Below are 18382 nucleotides of genomic sequence, written 5' to 3' on the forward strand. Positions count from 1 at the left end.
ATCAATCATGACCTAACCTTTTACGACTTCTTAATTACAGCTTCAGCTGACACACAGTCTAGATACCTTAACCTAGGATCTTTAATAATATTACTACAACAAATAAACACCTTAACCCTAGCTTTTAAAACCATTACTGCAGCAGATACAAATACAATATATACCAATGTTTTACATTCATCACAACTCACAGGTATCAGCTGAGCAAATGACATAATTTTTTAAAACCTTTCCAATTAAGGGGCAATTTTAACGTGGCCAACCCACCTACCCTGTACATTTTTGGGTTGTGGGGGTGAGACCCATGCAGACTCTGGGAGAATGAGCAAAATCCACACAGTCAGTGACCTGGGGCTGGGATCAAAACCGGGTCACGATTTCCATGACTCATGATGTGTAGTGACAGTGTGCCTTGCAGGACATTTTCTTACATTTTGTGTCTCATGGAATGTTTGGAGAATGATTTAACTAGAAATGGCATTCTGGAAATCTTTCGCTATGCTATCTCCCACTGATAGACTTCAGAGAGAGGGTCTACTGGGCTTTTACCAAAGAAAGCCTCCCTCCCATCACTCTTCATACTGGAGTCTGGTGCAGTCTGGTTTTAATCTCTCAAGTTATTTGACTAGTATCTTTGTGGCAAATTTTGTCTTACCTTTATTTCAAATATAATATTTTTTCACCCTATTTAAGGTGACTCACCACTGACACCCTGTTTGGCTGTTCACATCGATATAAAAGATCCCATGATCCTACTTCACAAAGAACAGGGGAATGTCTGGGGTTCCCATCTCTTGGCCAATGTTTATACCTTGGGCCAACATAATGAAAGGACTGTTCAATTGGTTAGTTTTCTTGTGCTGTTTGTGGGATCCTGCTGTTTCCTACATTACAACTGACCAGACCTCAAGAATGTACTTCAAAGTAAAGCAGGGCCTTAGTCCAACTGTTGCTCCCCCTAACCCCTGCCAGCCTCCGCTCTCACACCCACACACACAGCCTCACCCACCCCCACCCCTAGTTGGCCATTGTCCATTTTATTGTTTGACCCAGAACATTGTGGTAGTTATATTGTCAGGGTTCAGTGGTCTGGTACAAGGAATTTGTAGAGTTGGAAAGCCAGAACCCACTGTAAATAGTTTCTGATGATAACTTGGCTGTGGACCCAGCATGTGAAAAGTACTGTACAGGAATGTGTGGAATCTGCTGTAATAATTCACAGGAGAATCGTATCAGAAAGGTTTTCAACTCCGTTGACAGTGAGCAGGCTTCATGTATTATTTTATAAACACCGATTCTTGGATTCTTGTATTGCAATCTCTTGTTTTTTTCTGGGGCAGCACAGTGGTTAGCAACAGGAAACCAGTTTCAATTCCAGCCTTTGGTGACTGTCTACGTGGAGTTTGTGCATTCTCCCCAGGTCTGCGTGTGTTTCCTCTGAGTGCTCCGGTTTCCTCCCATTGTCCAAAGATGTGCAGGTTAGGTGGATTGGCCGTGCTAAATTTCCCTTTTGTGTCCAGAGATTGGGTGGGTTTATGGGGATAGGGTATGGGTGTGGGCCTAGGCAGGGTTCTCTTTTAGCGGGACTGGGCAGACACGAGGGGCCGAATGGTTGCCTTCTGCACTGTCGGGTTTCTATGATTCTATGGTTATTCTACTTGAATGATCGCCTCATCTGTTAGGAATCACTTGTGGTAGCCTGGGAACACTAGCTAGTCAATACTGTTACCAGAAAGGTGCAAGTCCTAGAGATGGGATCCTGAATAGTGGCTCTTATTTATAGGTAGCTACTACACTGAGTTGTCTAGCATCCATTGTTCTGGGTTTCAGCAGCAGTGGTGGAAATAGAACATGCAGTGCAGAAGGAGGCCATTCAGCCCATCGAGTGTACCGACCCACTTAAGTCCTCACTTCCACCCTATCCCCGTAACCCAATAACCCCTCCTAACCTATTTGGTCACCAATCCACCTAACCTGCACATCTTTGGGCTGTGGGAGGAAACCCACGCAGACACGGGGAGAACGTGCAGACTCCGCACAGACAGTGACCCAGCAGGGAATCGAACCTGGGACCCTGGCGCTGTGAAGCTGCAGTGCTATCCACTTGTGCTGCCCTGTGTTTCAGAGATGGAAGTAAGAGGAGGTTGTAATGGTGCAGATACTGGGTTTGAAGCTAAGCTCCGGGTCAGATACGAAGAGAAGGCTGTGACTAGTGGGGCACAATGATCAGTTGTGAGAAGGATGCAAAGAAGCTTCAAGGAGATATAGGCAAGCTGAATGAGTGGGCAAAAAGATGCCAAATGGAATATAATGTAGAAATATGTGAGGGTATCCACTTTGCTAGGGAAAACAGAAATGAAGAATATTTCTTAAAATGGTGAGTGATTGGGAATTTCTGATGTTCAAAGGATCCTGGATGTCCTCGTTCCTAACACTGCAAAGCGACCATGCAGATTCACCAAGCAATTAAGAAGGCAAATTGTACGTTAGTCTTTATTGCAAAAGGATTTGAGTTCAGAAGCCTTGCTGCAGTTGTGCAGAACCTTGGTTTGATCACACCTGGAGTATTGTGTGCAATTTTGGCCTCCTTACCTGCTTGCCATAGCTTACCTGGGTGCAATTCTCCGCTCCACACACCGGGTGGGAGAATTGCGGGATGGCCGCTCATGCACGCTCCGCGATTCTCCCACCCAACACTCGGAGAATCGCCGCTCGCCGTTTTTCCCGGCAACCGGCGATTCTCCGGCCCGGATGGGCCGAGCAGCCTGACGACCCCGACGGGTTCACGCCGGCGGCAACCACACCTGGTCACTGCCAGCGTGAGCAGCGCGCGACAGGTGAGTTTGGGGCCTGTGGGGGGGTGGAGAGGGGAGCGAGCACCACGGCCATGCTCGGGAGGGGACTGGCCCGCGATCGGTGCCCACCGATCGTCGGGCCGGCATCTCTAAGAGACGCACTCTTTCCCCTCTGCCGCCCCGCAAGATCAAGCCGCCACGTCTTGCGGGGCAGCAGAGGAGAAGATGGCAACCGCGCATGTGCGGGTTGGCACCGGCCAACCTGCACATGCGCGGCTGACGTCATTAGGCGCCGCCGGCCGCGTCATTCATGGCGCGCTGGCCAGCGTCAAGTCCCGGCGGCCGAGATTTACGGAACGCCGGGGGGGGGGGGGGGGGGGGAGGGGGGGAGTAGCGGCCTCCGACGCCGTTGTGAAACACTCCGGGTTTCACAACGGCGTCGGCCTTTGCGGAGAATTCCGCCCAGGGAGTGCAATAAAGTTTCAACAGACCTAGGATGGCAGGACTGACCTATGAGGAGAGATTGTGGCAATTGGGCCTGTGCTCACTAGACTTTAGAAGAGTGAGAAGTGATCTAATTGAAGTGTACAAAATTCTTAGGGGCTCAACAAGCCATTGCAGGAAGGATTTAGTTCAATTAGCCTGCCGTCTAGTTTGTGATGCAGAGTGAGGCCAGCAGCATGGGTTCAATTCCAGTACTGCATGAGGTTATACATGAAGGCCCAACTTCTCAACTTTGCCCCTTGCCTGAGGTGTGGCGATCCAGAGGTTAAATCACCACCAGTCCGCTCTCCCCATCAAAGGGAAAAGCAGCCTATGGTCATCTGGGACTATGGTGACTTTGCTTACTGCAGGAAGGATGCTTCTCCTGGTTATTAGGTCTAGAACTAGGGAACTCCGTCTCAGAATGGTAGCATAGTGGTTAGCACAATTGCTTCACAGCACCAGAGTCCCACATTCGATTCCCGGCTTGGGTCACTGTCTGTGCGGAGTCTGTGTGTGTTTCCTCAGGTGCTCTGAGTTCCTCCTACAAGTCCTGAAAGAAGTGCTGTTGGGTAATTTGGACATTCTGAATTCTCCTTCTGTGTACCCAAACAGGCGTCAGAGTGTGGTGACTAGGGGCTTTTCACAGTAACTTCATTGCAGTGTTGATGTAAGCCTACTTGTGACAATTTTTACACTGCATAAAATTCTAACAGCATTAGACGGGGTAGATTCAGGAAGAATGGTCCCAATAGTGGGGGAGTCCAGAACTAGAGGTCATAGTTTGAGGAGTTTTCAGACTGAGGTGAGGAAAAATCTCTTAACCCAGAGAGTGCTGAACCCATGAAATTCACTACCACAGAAAGTAGTTGAGGCCAAAACAGTGTGTGATTTCAAGAAGGAAGTACATATAGCTCTTGGGGCTAAATGGATCAAAGGATATGGGGGGAAGGCGGGATCAGGGTATTGAATTTGATGATCAGCCATGATCTTAATTAATGGTAGAGTTGGCTCAAAGGGTGGAATGGTCTACTCCTGTTTCTATTTTCTATGTATGTTTCTATGTACACCTCCAATTCAGGGCTGATATAGTCTTTTCCCACCGCCCAAAACCTTGTTCTCCGTGGTCGAATAAATAGTTTTTTCAGTGAAATTAAATCACTTAGTGTTGGCAGTCAATGCCTTCTCTTGTCAGTCTTGAGGTCAGGAAGACAATGTTCTTGGCCATATCTGTCTGTGGAGAAACATCTCCCTCACTGCAAATCTGTCAGCCAATATCTACCAAGTGCCAGAGGAAAATAAATGGCCTGCATTATTGGTCCGACTCTCTTGTGAAGGTTAACGGTGAGAACTGCTGTGACCCAGCATTGGCCTATAGCAGCGAGCTTTGATTAAGCTTGCACTGCTGGGAAGTAAATTAGTTTAACATTGCTGAGTGAGAAATGATGGGCCCCAGCGTTATATGACAGGAAAACAATGTGTAGTGTTGCTCAGCTGTGAGACAGGAATCTTCACCCCCTCCCCCCTCTTCTCCCCCCCCCCCCCCCCCCCCCCCCACCCACATCCTGCTCACTCTCCCCACCCAACAACCTTTCACATACCAGTAGCTAATAGAAGCACAGGAACAAACAACTATGATATTCAGGATGACCATGCCACAAGCGTAAGCCAGAATGATACGCAGTCAGTGTGTGGTTAGATATTGGCAGAGCAGAACCTAAAGCAAACAACATGGTGTGGGAGTTCGAGGCAGAGAGAATTAATTTTTTTTTTCCAAGCTCATGGTTTATTAAAGAGTACAAACCTTGGAAAGTTTTGTTATAGGTTGACTAGGTTATTAGAATCTGCCCACATTAATGAGACCTGGGTCACCTGCAAAAATGTGCATGGTTATAATCTGGACGTGTGCAGTTTTAGGTGTCGGCAGATGTAGCTCCTGCAGTGATCATTGCTGCATGTTTGGTTTGAGATATTGACAGCGCCTTACTTTAAAGGGCTTGACTTCAATCTCTTTTCACATTCGCTCCTTCTCTTGTTCAAAACTCAATAAATTGAACTCTGCACACTTAGCTCAGTATATGGAAGGAATTTTTGATGCCATCTTAATAAGCACTGGCACACTCCCTATAACAATATTTACAAGCCTTATCAGCTGAGCCCACACACAAAAAATGTGGTCATTTTCTTCCCTCGGGTTTTCTCCCGTCTGTCCCCTGAAGATATCGACTCCATGATGGAGGAGTGATTCTAATGTTACGAGCTTTTCCCACATACGAGGTTATTTGATAACGAGGACGTCGCAGTCATATATGAATATGGGTGAAATTTTGCAGCTCCTCCTTCCAGCAGGATTTAGTGGACCTGCTCAGGCCAATACACTTTTTGATGGCTCACTGCATTTTATTGCCCCTTCCTCGCTGTGACAGGACTGTACAATTCACTCTGTGTTTCAGTTGTTTTAAACACTCAATATTCTGTTGGTCCCTCGTTGGAACGCCAGTACTGTGCTATTAGGAGCAAGTGTGCTGCCCCGTCAACAATAATTTTCTTTCTCCATTGTAATTGCTCAGACACCAACAACATTCATTTGGCTCTGACCTTTTTCCGAGACTCATTCCTTAAATGTTGCAGGTCCCAGTGCAGCAATTTTCCTGCTGTAGTTAGGCTGGTTTGATCATTGATAAGGGATAGGAATTTGGCAAACTGCTTGTAAAATTATTTCCAATTGGAATTGTCAGAAGCTTTGAAGAATGTGCTTTTCAGTCTCCTGTCCAACAATTGGGCGTTTGAAGCGTGATTGAGCAAAGGTTTGCAGCGTGAAACATTCTCTCTTTATTTTTATAAATTTAAAGTACCAAATTATTTTTTTTCCAATTAAGCGGCAATTTAGCATGGCCAATCCACCTAACCGGCATATCTTTGGGTTGTGGGGGTGAAACCCACACAGACATGGGGAGAACGTGCAAACTCCACACGGACAGTGACCCAAAGCCGGGATTCAAACCCGGGTCCCCAGCGCTGCTGTCCCAGAACATTCTCTCTTTTAAGCAGCAATATATTACACCATGGTACTTAGTAGAGAAGAAAAAAAATCAGACCCTAGCACAAGTAGGGGAATAAAGAGAGGTGACCAAAAGTACAAGTAAAGAGGTAGGTATTGAGAGTGTACTGAAGAGTGTATTGATTGGTACTGAAGATCCTCAGCCTTGGTATCATTCTGCTAAATCCCTTCTGCACCCTTTCCAAGGTATTGAGCTGGCAACCCAGGAGTTGGACAGAGTATTAATTTCTAATGGTTTGAAGGGTTATTTAGAATGGGTGGAGATAAGGCCAGGATGAGATCAGCCATGATTGAATGGTGGAGCAGACATGATGGGCCAAATGGCCTAATTCTGTTCCTATATCTTGTGAAATTATGACCCCTACATTGTTTTGAAAAGTAATGTTTTATTCCTATAATGCCTTTGGAGTACAGAATGACGGAAAATATGTGTTCATAAGGGACCTTTTGGAGAAAGCGTGGGAGGTCATAAGGTTTTTAGGAAGAATAAGGCTCAGACAATTGAAGATTCTGCCACCAATGGTAGAGGGGATCAGGGTTGCACAAGAGGTCAGAGTCAAATGGCACACTCGCACAGTGGTTAACACTGTTGTTTCACAGCGCCAGGGTCCCAGGTTCGATTCCCGGCTTGGATCACTGTGTGGAGTCTGCACATTCTCCCCATGTCTGTGTGGGTTTCCTCCGGGTGCTCCGATTTCCTCCCACAAGTCCTGAAAGATGTGCGGTTAGATGAATTGGACATTCTGAATTCGCCCACCATGTACCAGAACAGGCGGCGAAGTTTGGCGACTAGGGCATTTTCACAGTAACTTCATTTCCATGTTGTCAGCCTACATATGACAATAAAGATTATTTTAAAAGTTTATTATTATGGACTAAAGGATAACATTTCCAGCTGGAAGAGGGTTGAATTGGACAAGGCCACTAGGGAGTTGATGAACTAGGGACATCGGATGCTGCCATAGACTTGTGAGATTTCGTGCAGACGGGAAATCTGAAGACGAGTTATAGTTTACACAGTGTGGAACTCAGGAGCGCAGGAAAAATCCATTCTGGGGTTTAAAGGCTGCTGCAGAAGGCCTTCAGCAGCACTGTCTTTGAAATTCAAACCAAGCAGGGTGTATAACTGGGAGTCCTGTTACTATCTTGTGTTGGTCATTGATAGCAACCATCACCTTTCTTATTTATTGGTGTTTTCAGGAGCTCCATACTGGGCCCGTCCTGATCGGATGGAGAAGAGACTTCATGCAGTACCAGCAGCGAACACCGTTCGCTTCCGATGCCCGGCTGCTGGAAATCCCACTCCCACCATTCACTGGCTGAAGAATGGCAAAGAATTTAAGGGTGAACACCGCATTGGTGGTATCAAGGTGAGTTATTACTCTTCGTGGGTCTCGACTTGTCAGCCTTCAGCTACCTGCAGTGCCTCTTCACTGCTCACGTTTGGTCATGTGACACGCCGGGTCAGACGGCAAAGGATTATCAAATTTAGTCCGATCATTCCAGTCCGACAGCTCCATCCTCTAAACAAAACTATTTGTGACCACCTCCATGCTTTTACAGGTCTTATTGGAACGCCTTGGGGTCTGTTGCCATCAAGATTGTCACAACTAATGTGATGGAGTGAGTAGGCCGGGACGAAGCCAGAACATTAGAACTGCTTTAGAAGAGGCAAGACAACCTGCTGCAGATAAATCCCACCCGCGGATACAGTCCTGTTCCTCCTCCCCCCCCCCCCCCCCCCGCCGCCCGAGAATTATTCCAGAAACTTTGCAGCTCAGTCTGATTTGTTTAGAATCTGACGTGCATGGTGATCGTCTCCTATAAACATTTCCGCAGTATTCCGGTTACTTTTCGTTGTAACCAAATTTGGTTTCCCCACAACCGATGTGTGCTGAGCAGTGAGCCTGTCAGGGTATGAGTCTTTATTCTGACTTGGGGCTGGATAATTCAGCCGCGTCCACTGCAAGATCGCCACAGAGGGGACGTTGGACCATGTAAAGGTCCATTCACCTCGGCCGGTCGCCGGACGGGTGCGGCCGAAGAACAACGACTTTGGTCTCACTGCAGCAGGTGAATTGTGAGGTAAAACTAAAAGAGCAGCAATTTCAATTGAGCTGCACTTGCCAGTAAAAGTAAAGCCTCTGGAGAATGTATATCGCAGATCCCTGACATTGGGCAGCTCCTTCAAAATGAGAAGTCTCACAATACCAGGTTAAAATCCAACAGGTTTATTTGAAATCACAAGCTTTTGGAGCGCTGCTCCTTCATCAGGTGGTGTGGAGGCAGGTTGACAATCACAGCATATATAGGAGAGACAACATTGCAAGATAATTACCGATTGGAATGTGAAGAATAGTTAGAATGCAAATCTTTACAGGAACAAACAGTGAATGGAGTGAGTGATAATCACAGGTAAACGAGGTGTGAATTGTCTCAAGCCAGGACAGTTAGTAGGATTTTGCAAACCCGGGCAGTATGGTGGGGGTTACATGCAATGTGACATGAATCCGAGTTGATTCTGCATGTTGTGTGTCTTGAAAGCTGCCTTGGAGACTGTTTACCCGAAGATCAGAGGCTGAATGTCCTTGACTGCTGAAGTGTTCTCTGACCGGAAGGGAACAGTCCTGCCTGGCAATTGTTGCGCGGTGTCCGTTGTCATAGAGTCTGCATGGTCTCGTCAATGTACCACACCTCAGGACATGCTTTCCTGCAGCATTTGAGGTAGACAACGTTGGCCGAGTTGCATGAGTGTGCACTGTGTACCTGGTGGGTGGTATTCTCACATGCGATGGTAGTATTTATGTCGATGATCAGGCATGACTTGCGGAGGTCGTCGTGACAGGGTTTGTGGTGTTGTGGTCGCTGTTCTCCTGAAGGCTAGATAGTTTTCTGCGAACAATGGTCTGTTTGAGGTTAGGCGGTTGTCTTGCTCGAACTTGTGTGCGAAGATGTTGGCGTATTGAGGTGCTAACTTGGTCCCCACGGCTGTTCCATGTGTCTGGATGAAGAGCTGGTTCCTGAAGGTGAAGACATTGACAAATGAATAATGAAAATCGCTAATTGTCACGCGTAGGCTTCAAATGAAGTTACTGTGAGAAGACCCTAGTCGCCACATTCCGGCGCCTGTTTGGGGAGGCTGGTATGGGAATTGAACCGTGCTGCTGGCCTGCCTTGGTCTGCTTTAAAAGCCAGCGATTTAGCCCAGTGTGCTAAACCAGCCCCTTGTGGATGAAGTGGGTGAGTTGTAGGATTGCATTTGAAGATTAACAGTTGCAGCAATGCCGTCGACGTGGGAATGCTGGTGTAGAATGCCATGATGTCCATTGTGACGAGGAGTGTTCCTGGTTCAACTGAGTTTGAGTAAGAAGTCTGTAAAGTCACGACAGAAGCTGAGGGGTCCCATGTATAGTGGGTTTTAGGATGTTCTCAACGCAGCCGGAGAGGTTCTCACATGGGGTCCCCTTGCTTGATAAGATAGGACAGCCGGGTGTGTTGGCTTTGTGTATCTTTGGGAGGCAGTAGAAATCTCAACCACGTGAAATACAGGGGGTTAGAGCACGTAGGATGCTCTGAAGGTCTGGATCAAAGATTTTGATCAGTCTGTTGAGTTGGCGGGTGTGTTCTTTGGTCGGATCTGCGGGTAACTGTCTGTAGTATTCCTGTTTGCTGAGTTGTCGGTACACATTTTTGCAGTAGTCCATTCTGTTCAGTATGACAGTGGCTCCTCCTTTGTCTGCTGGGGTGATGACCATGTTGCGGTTGCTCTTGAGAGCGTGCATGGCGCTGTGTTGTGCTTGGGTGATGTTCGGGGCTGTCTTGTGAGCGCAGCTGATGAGTCTTGCAGTGGCGCATCTCCTGACGGCTTGAGCATACATGCCGTATCTAGGGCAGCGGCCTTCCAGAGGGGGTCCACTTCGAATCTTTCCTCTTCGGTTGCTGCACTGCGGATCTCTCTGTCGGCTGTTCCGGTATGTTGGTCATCTCATTGGGTTCGCTGTTGACATCTTGGGGTTTGTGGAAGAACTCCCGTAGCCTCATTCACCTGATGAATTCTTCTGTGTCTGCCTTGAGACCATTTAGGTGATGGGGCAGAAATTGATCCCTCGGCTGAGAATTTTGATTTCATCTGGGGTGAAGGATGTAATCCGAGAAGTTGACAATGGACTTCCCTGTAGTGGTATTGGTTTCAAACTGGTTTACCAGAGGAGGCTTGGTTGCTGCTGGTGGTGATGATGAGTTTCTCAAGTCTTGTAATTGTGTCTCTCCCATATATGCTGTGATTGTGAACCCATGTCCAATTCACCTGATGAAGGAGCAGCGCTCTGAAAGACTGTGATTTCTAATAAACCTGTTGGATTTTAACCTGATGTTGTGAGACTTCTCACTGTGCCCACCCCAGTCCAGTGCCGGCATATCCACATCATGACTTCAAAATTAAACACTGTGGGGATGTCAATCGAATTTCAGAATTGAATCCATTTTCATGCATTAAACAAAAAAGCAAAGCATGCGTCCGTTGTTAATCTGCAGATCCAGTGAGGAGAGAATTTTAAGATGATCCCTGCTCCCAGGTAATTGATCCAGTATAATTTTTAAAATTCAGTGTATAAACTCGGCCACCTTTTTGAGCTGGCCTTGAGGGAGTTGGCCCAGTTAAGATGGTGGAAGTGCTCTTTATCTGCAGGAGGCATTTTCCTTTCTTCAACATAAAATGGGTGAGGAGCAATGAGTGGTCTAGATAGGGTAAGGGGCGGCACGTTGGTGCAGTGGTTAGCATTGCAGCCTCATGGCGTTGAGGACCCGTGTTCGATCCCGGCCCTGGGTCACTGCCCGTGTGGAGTTTGCACATTCTCCCCGTGTTTGTGTGGGTTTCACCCCCACAACCCAAAGATGTGCAGGGAAGATGAATTGACCATGCTACATTGCCCCTTTGTTGGGGAAAAAAAAGATTTGGGTACTCTAAATTTATTTTAAAAACAGTTTAGAGTAGGGTGAACTCACTCGGTGTGGAAATCCCATCAGGAGTCCACCACCCTTATTCAAATATGACTAACGCCAATGCCCTCGGCCTTCAGGAAATGAGTAAGAAGTCTTACAACACCAGGTTAAAGTCCAACAGGTTTGTTTCAAACACGAGCTTTCGGAGCACGGCTCCTTCTTCAGGTGAAGAAGGAGCCGTGCTCCGAAAGCTCGTGTTTGAAACAAACCTGTTGGACTTTAACCTGGTGTTGTAAGACTTCTTACTGTGCTCACCCCAGTCCAACGCCGGCATCTCCACTTCAGGAAATGAGGCAGGCTTGACAATGCCTTATTGTACGCTTAACCGCATGAATATAAAACTTGCTTAATCCTATACCAACCAAGGAAGCCAATGATTGAATGCTTTAACAAATGTTTGCCAATATGTTTCTGCTTTTTGCTCCTTTCTCTGTCTACACAAAAGCACAAATATATTAACTTTAATTTCTTACTGATGTCTTCCTTGGTTTACTGAAACTGCTGACTGTTTGGCGTCATGCACGGCCCTCAGTGTTGCTCCCTTGTTGGCTCCCTCACCTGAGTGTACATTATTCATATCTGGAGCTATACAACTCGTGCTACCTGGCTTGCAAGCCTCTTCCTATCTCCACTCACTGGATGCTTTCGAGTGGAGTCACTGGATTGTGAATGGGAATGCTTCTCTTTGTGGTACTGAAATAAAGAATAACAAAAGCAGTTAATATCCACCCCTGCCACCACCAGTGTTTACCATACATGGATGGAAAGTGTCAGTGCCACCACTCTAGAAACACTGACCTTCCATAAACCATTTCCCTCATTGCCATATGTTGTCAGTCTAAATGACAACGAATCTACACTCACTTCTTCAATCATATCTGCAGCAGCATTCTGTTGTAACTGTGAACTGTTAATAGCCTTCCTGTGAGTAGTTTTACACGAATGGAGTGCTGTTTCTACACAGTACTCCCTCAGTCAGTGACAATTTTTAATGGATTTGACCCAACCACATGAACTGCCTTCAGGTGTCCAGTGAAAGCAGAAAGCACAGAGGTGCATTCCCTCCCTATTTTAGCAATGGGAATGGTGGGGCTTCTGGCTTTGAATAGTACTGACAGCAGGAAGAAAGGTAATTTGTATGTGGAGGGGGGGGGGGGGGGGGGGGGGGGAGAGAATGAGTGGCTGACAGCAGTCATTGGTTGTCCCAGTTGAGCAATGTTCTGAATCTAGAATAGAATAGAATCCCTACAGCGTAGAAGGATGCCATTCGGCCCATCGAGACTGCACCGACCGTGTGAAAGAGCACCCCATTTGGGCCCACTCACACACCCTATCCCCGGAACCCCATTTATCCTGCACATCTTTGGGCACTAAGGGGCAAATTAGCATGGCCAATCCATCTATGAAGCAAATCTTTCCATGAATGAGGAGTTTGAATGTGTCCGTTTCCTGGGAAGTAAACAGTGAAGTGGAGCTTCGATGATCAGCGACAACATTTTGCTTTTCTTATCTAAATTATCATGGCTAAACATGGTCTGAAACATATCAGGCATGTTCAGCTGACATGCCTCTTACCTTTGATAAAGATTTAAAAGTGTCAGTGGGATTTGTTTCACCAATAGTAGCAACTGAAGCAGGGATTTGCACCATCAAAGCTTCCATTGATCCCAGAAACTAATTATTTAAAGTAATTGCCATCGTGTGCATTCAGCTAAAACGTGTTTCCCTTGGAATACACAGGGAGTCTTTTTTTGTTGGGTATGGATCCATCAGCCATTCTCTAGTGCCTTACCAAATTGGTGGGGGGGGGGGGGGGGGATGGGTTGGGCTGGGCAGGGACGGAGGCAATCGGTGGGGGGGGGGAATGGGTTGGGCAGGGACGGAGGCAATCAGTGGGCAGTGATCAGTCACAGTAACCCAGGCTGCTCTCTACTACAGCTGCTGGCTTCCACCTTTCACTAACAGATTGTGGTTTGGGACTGGGGAAATCTGCCAGTGTGCTTCAGCTTTGTTAGCTGAGCTGATCAGCCAGTAGGTGACCTGGACAGGGAACATTTCTGTTCCTTCTACTTTTGGAAAGGCAACCTCTGCTCACATTCAGAAGCCAGCAGGAAATAGAGCCCTTGAAGAAAACTGGTGACCACCTTCTATCTGATTTCTTCATCTAGTTAAGACACCAGCAGTGGAGTTTGGTGATGGAGAGTGTCGTCCCCTCGGACCGTGGCAATTACACGTGCGTGGTCGAGAACAAATATGGCAGCATTAGCCACACCTACCAGCTGGATGTACTCGGTAAGATGACTCTTAAGTTTGATTGGGCTGCTAACATATATGGGTTGAAAATACAATGTGTGACATTGGTAATGGGTCCTCTAGTCTAGAGGTCACGGTTTTGCGTTCCAGTCCCAGACTTGAGGACATTTCCCTGGTTGGCACTCCTTAACTGGACTGAGAGGGCTGCTACATACATTCTAAGAAGTGCTGTCATTTCAGGTGGGATAGTAAACTGAGCCCTCATCTCCTTCTTAAGGTTGGCACAAAAGTGATCATTTGACACTATCAAAAGGAGAGCAAGAAGGTCGTCTTCTATCACCACCACATCAAAAACAGATCAGCCAGTAATTCTTTCCTTTGCTGTTTCTGGGATCCTTTGTCCATGAATGTGCCGTAGTTCTTGCCTATGTAAGGATCTCTACAGTTCGGAAGTAACCTTGATTGTGAAGTGCTTTGGAGATACCCTGAGCATGTGATAAAATCTTATATAAATACACGTTACTTTGTTTACTCAGCCTTTCCTCCTTGAGTCATTGATTCCCTCACTGAGCTACAATTTGACTTGTGCTGGACAACCTACAGGGCATTGGCAAGCTGGTCCTGACTGCTGATTGGACCGAGGAGAACATCACAGCCTTGCCCAATCCTGTCTTCATCTGTTCCATTCTAAATCTTCCAGTTGGGATGATTGTAGAGCGATCAGAATAGGGAAACCAAAGGCGGCACGGCAGAGCAGTGTTGCCTATGGCGCTGAGGACCCGGGTTCGATCCCAGCCCGGGGTCACTGTCTCTCTGGAGTTTGCACATTCTCCCCGTGTCTGCGTGGGTGTCACCCCCATATCCGAAAGATGTGCTGGCGAGGCGGATTGGCCACATTAAATTGCCCCTTAATTGGTATAAATATAATTGAGCACTTTAAATTTGTTTTTAAAAAAGTAAAAAGAATAGGGGAGCCGTCACTGATTTCCCACTCTCGAACCCTCGTTGAAATGAGTTAGCTGAGTGCAGAATTGAAGTTGGACCTCTGGACTTGTACAGGGGAGATACATTTTTTTTTTTTTCTTTAAATTTAGATTACCCAATTATTTTTTCCATTTAAGGGGCAATTTAGCGTGTCCAATCCACCTACTCTGCACATTTTTGGGTTGTGGGGGCGAAACCCACGCAGACACGGGGAGAATGTGCAAACTCCACACGGACAGTGACCCAGAGCCGGGATCGAACCTGGGACCTCAGCGCCGTGAGGCGGTTGTGCTAACCACTAGGCCACCGTGCTGCCCCACAGGGGAGATATATGATGGTGGAGAGTGTGGTGCACGATGCGGTTGCATCTCAAATTCACCAGACATTCTTATGTTATTGATCTAAATGAGATTTTCTGGAGTAAATGGCTTGCTACTGCTTAATTGAAAGAGATGTGTAATGGGTGGCTTAATCATTGAGCGAGATTCTCCGACCACACGCCAGGTGGGAGAATCGCGGGTGCCGGGCGAATCACGCCACACCGCCCTTGCACCTGCACGCGATTCTCCCACCATCACCACCCCCCACCCACCAATATGGCATGTCGCGTTTTGCAACAGGCCGCTCGGAGAATCGCCGCTCCGGTCGAGCGGCGATTCTCCGGCCCGTATGGGCCGAGCGGCCTGCCGAACCCAACCGGTTCACGCCGGCGCCAACCGCACCTGGTCGCTGCCGGCGTGAACAGCGCGCGACCGCTGCGTGTGGGGGACGGAGGGAGAATCGAGCATCAGGGGGGTGCTCAGGAGGGGTCTGGCCCGCGATTGGTGCCCACCGATCGTCGGGCCGGCGTCTCTGAAAGACCCACTCTTTTCCCTCCGCCGCCCCGCAAGATCAGTCCACCATGTCTTGCGGGGCAGCGGAGGGGAAGACGGCAACCGCGCATGCGCGGTTGGCGCCAGCCAACCTGCGCGGGTGACGTCATTCAGGCGCCGCCGGCCGCGTCATTCAGGCGGCGCCGCTTTGACACGTCAAGGCCCGGCGCACGAAATTGGCGTGCCGCTGCTCCTAGCCCCCCGGGGGGTGTAGAATAGGGGACGAGGAGAGGCCTCCAATGCCGGAGTGAAACACTCCGGTTTTCACTCCGGCGTCGGCACTGTGTCTCCCTTTGGGAGAATTTTGCCCATTGTCACCCACTATTTACACCCAAAGTCAGAATTGCCTCCAAGGATCGAAATCTGAAGGTCAAGTCATCCTAACCTCTTTATGGAGACCAGTAACCGCATAGTACCAACAGAGGCGTGGAAGCAGGTCAAGAAAAACTGACTCTTGTGGGTTAGGCCTGCTGCCTCACGGCGCCGAGGTCCCAGGTTCGATCCCGGCTCTGGGTCACTGTCCGTGTGGAGTTTGCACATTCTCCCCGTGTTGGCGTGGGTTTCGCCCCCACAACCCAAAGATGTGCAGGCTAGCTGGATTGGCCACTCTAAATTGCCCCTTAATTGAAAAAATGAATTGGGTACTCTAAATTTATATTTAAAAAAAAAGAAAAACTGACTCTTGACAACCACAACAGACACTCTCAATTCCTTTAAAAAGGGCTGGGAAAATATTGAGATGCAAACAATGCTGGAGTGAGAGGAAAAAGGAAATCCTGAGAAGATTGGGTACTAAACAGGGAGATTGGGTACTAAACGGGGAGTAAGGGTGGGAGGGCGGTCCTCGCGTAAGGTAGCAGTCCAAGTGGGCTTGTATGACTGAGCCAAATTAATATTCTGGAGTTTACCTTGATTGCTTTGGGGGAGCTGGGAATATTTATTCAGAACTACCCCTGGGGACATTAAATGGATGAAGTGAGACCATACCAGAGAACAATATATGGTCTGTGGAAGGAGTGGGCCTTTTCTTACCCTCTGAACCAGAGAGGTACTTAAAGATTGGAATAGAAGATGAAAGTAAAGCTTTAAATTATAATGATTTATTCTTATTGTTAAAAAAAATCACAATTGTGTTTGTCTGTCATAACAATGATTTCTATTACACTTAAAAGCAGTTGTAGAAAATCCAATTGTAAAACACTTTCGGGATTTGATCATTGCTGAAGAGTCAGTGGTCCATATCTTCGTATCATGTTGTATCGATATGGGATTCAAATAAGATCACCTTTAGTAAGTTGTCATTGTGCATTAAAACAGTTTAACCCATTTACTGCATGGAGAATATTAAAAGCAGAACTAAGAGCCAAAAGGAGTATTAGATAGTTATCGTTTAAAGCTCAATTCTGCTTTATTTAAGAAAATGGAGGTTTATTGTTCACTGAGTGATCCATGCCCATCTTTGAAGCCCAAATATTGTATGAAGTATCAAAGCTGGCAGTAAATTCTCCGACATTTTCATCTACAATATCAGTCAGCAGAACAAAATAGGTTACCTTCCATGCCCACAGGAAATCCCAAAACACTTACCAGCCATTAAAGTACTTTTAAAGTGTAGCCACTGTTGTAATGTAGGAAATGTAGTCACTGGACTAGTCAGCCAGAAACCCAGAGTAATGCTCTGGGGACCTGGGTTCGAATCCCGTCACTGCAGATGGTGAAATTTGAATTCAATAAAAAATCTGGAATCAAAAGTCTAATGATGACCATGAAACCATTGCCGATTGTCATAAAACGCCATCTGGTTCACTAATGTTCTTTAGGAAAGGAAATCTGCCATCCTTATCTGGTCTGGTCTAACTGTGACTCCAGACCCACAGCAATGTGGCTGGCTCTGAACTGCCCCCTCAAGGGCAGTTGGGGATGGGCAATAAATGCTGGCACAGCCTGCGACGCCCGCGCACCATGAACAATTTTTTTAAAAATTGGGCGGTGAATTTACACAGCAAGCTTTAAGAAACAGCAGTGTGTTAATGAAAAGTATTGACCAGGATACGGGGGTGAAAATGGCGGTGCTCTTATTCCAGATAGTGCCATGGATTCTTTTACATCCACCCTAGTAAGCAGACTTGGCCTTTTACATCCACCCTAGTAAGCAGACTGGGCCTTTTACATCCACCCTAGTAAGCAGACTGGGCCTTTTACATCCACCTAGTAAGCAGACTGGGCCTTTTACATCCACCCTAGTAAGCAGACTAGGCCTTTTACATCCACCCTAGTAAGCAGACTGGGCCTTTTACATCCACCCTAGTAAGCAGACTGGGCCTTGGATTCACAGTTCACTTGAAAGATGGCAACTCTGGCAGTGCAGCATTCCCACAGTTCTGCACTGTAGTGATTGCCTAGAATTTGTGCCCAGCTCTCTGGAATGCAACCTGTACTCATAACATTCCAACACAGGAGGTAGAGTCCCACAAACTAATAACAATGATCTTTATTAGTGTCACAAGGCAATGTTAGGGAGTTGGTTTAGCTCATTTGGCTAGACAGCTGGTTCGTGATGCAGAGCAAGGCCAGCAGCGCGGGTTCAATTCCCCTACCGGCTGAAGTTATTCATGAAGGCCCCACCTCTCAACTTAACCGCACCTGAGGTGTGGTGATCCTCAGGTTAAATCACCGCTAGTCAGCTCACCCCCTCAAAAGAGAAGCAGCGTATGGTTATCTGGGACTATGGCAGCTTTACCTTGCTATCAATAAGAGGGAGCTGGAGGGATTGAGGGGTATGGAGAGAAAGCGAGAGTGGGATACTAAATTTGCATGATCAGCCATGATCATATTGAATGGTGGTGGTGGCTCGAAGGACCGAATGGCCAAATCCTGCACCTATTTTCTATGTTTCTGTGTCTTTAGCCATGTCAGCAGCTCAGATATACAGA

At 47.3% G+C, this 18382-nt stretch overlaps 1 protein-coding gene across 6 annotated transcripts in view; it reads left to right on the forward strand.

Annotated features, from left to right (window-relative positions):
• The window catches only part of LOC119963931 (fibroblast growth factor receptor 3-like), a 254152-nt gene that overhangs the window by 195603 nt on the left and 40167 nt on the right, over nucleotides 1-18382 (forward strand). For all 6 annotated transcript variants that reach the window (XM_038793355.1, XM_038793358.1, XM_038793357.1 and 3 more), the window contains exons 10-11: nucleotides 7540-7709; nucleotides 13509-13632. In XM_038793355.1, coding sequence (XP_038649283.1) covers nucleotides 7540-7709; nucleotides 13509-13632 — 294 coding nt within the window. The remainder of the gene's footprint in view (nucleotides 1-7539; nucleotides 7710-13508; nucleotides 13633-18382) is intronic.

Source organism: Scyliorhinus canicula, chromosome 3 (assembly GCF_902713615.1).
Source record: "Scyliorhinus canicula chromosome 3, sScyCan1.1, whole genome shotgun sequence".
NCBI lineage: Eukaryota > Metazoa > Chordata > Chondrichthyes > Carcharhiniformes > Scyliorhinidae > Scyliorhinus > Scyliorhinus canicula.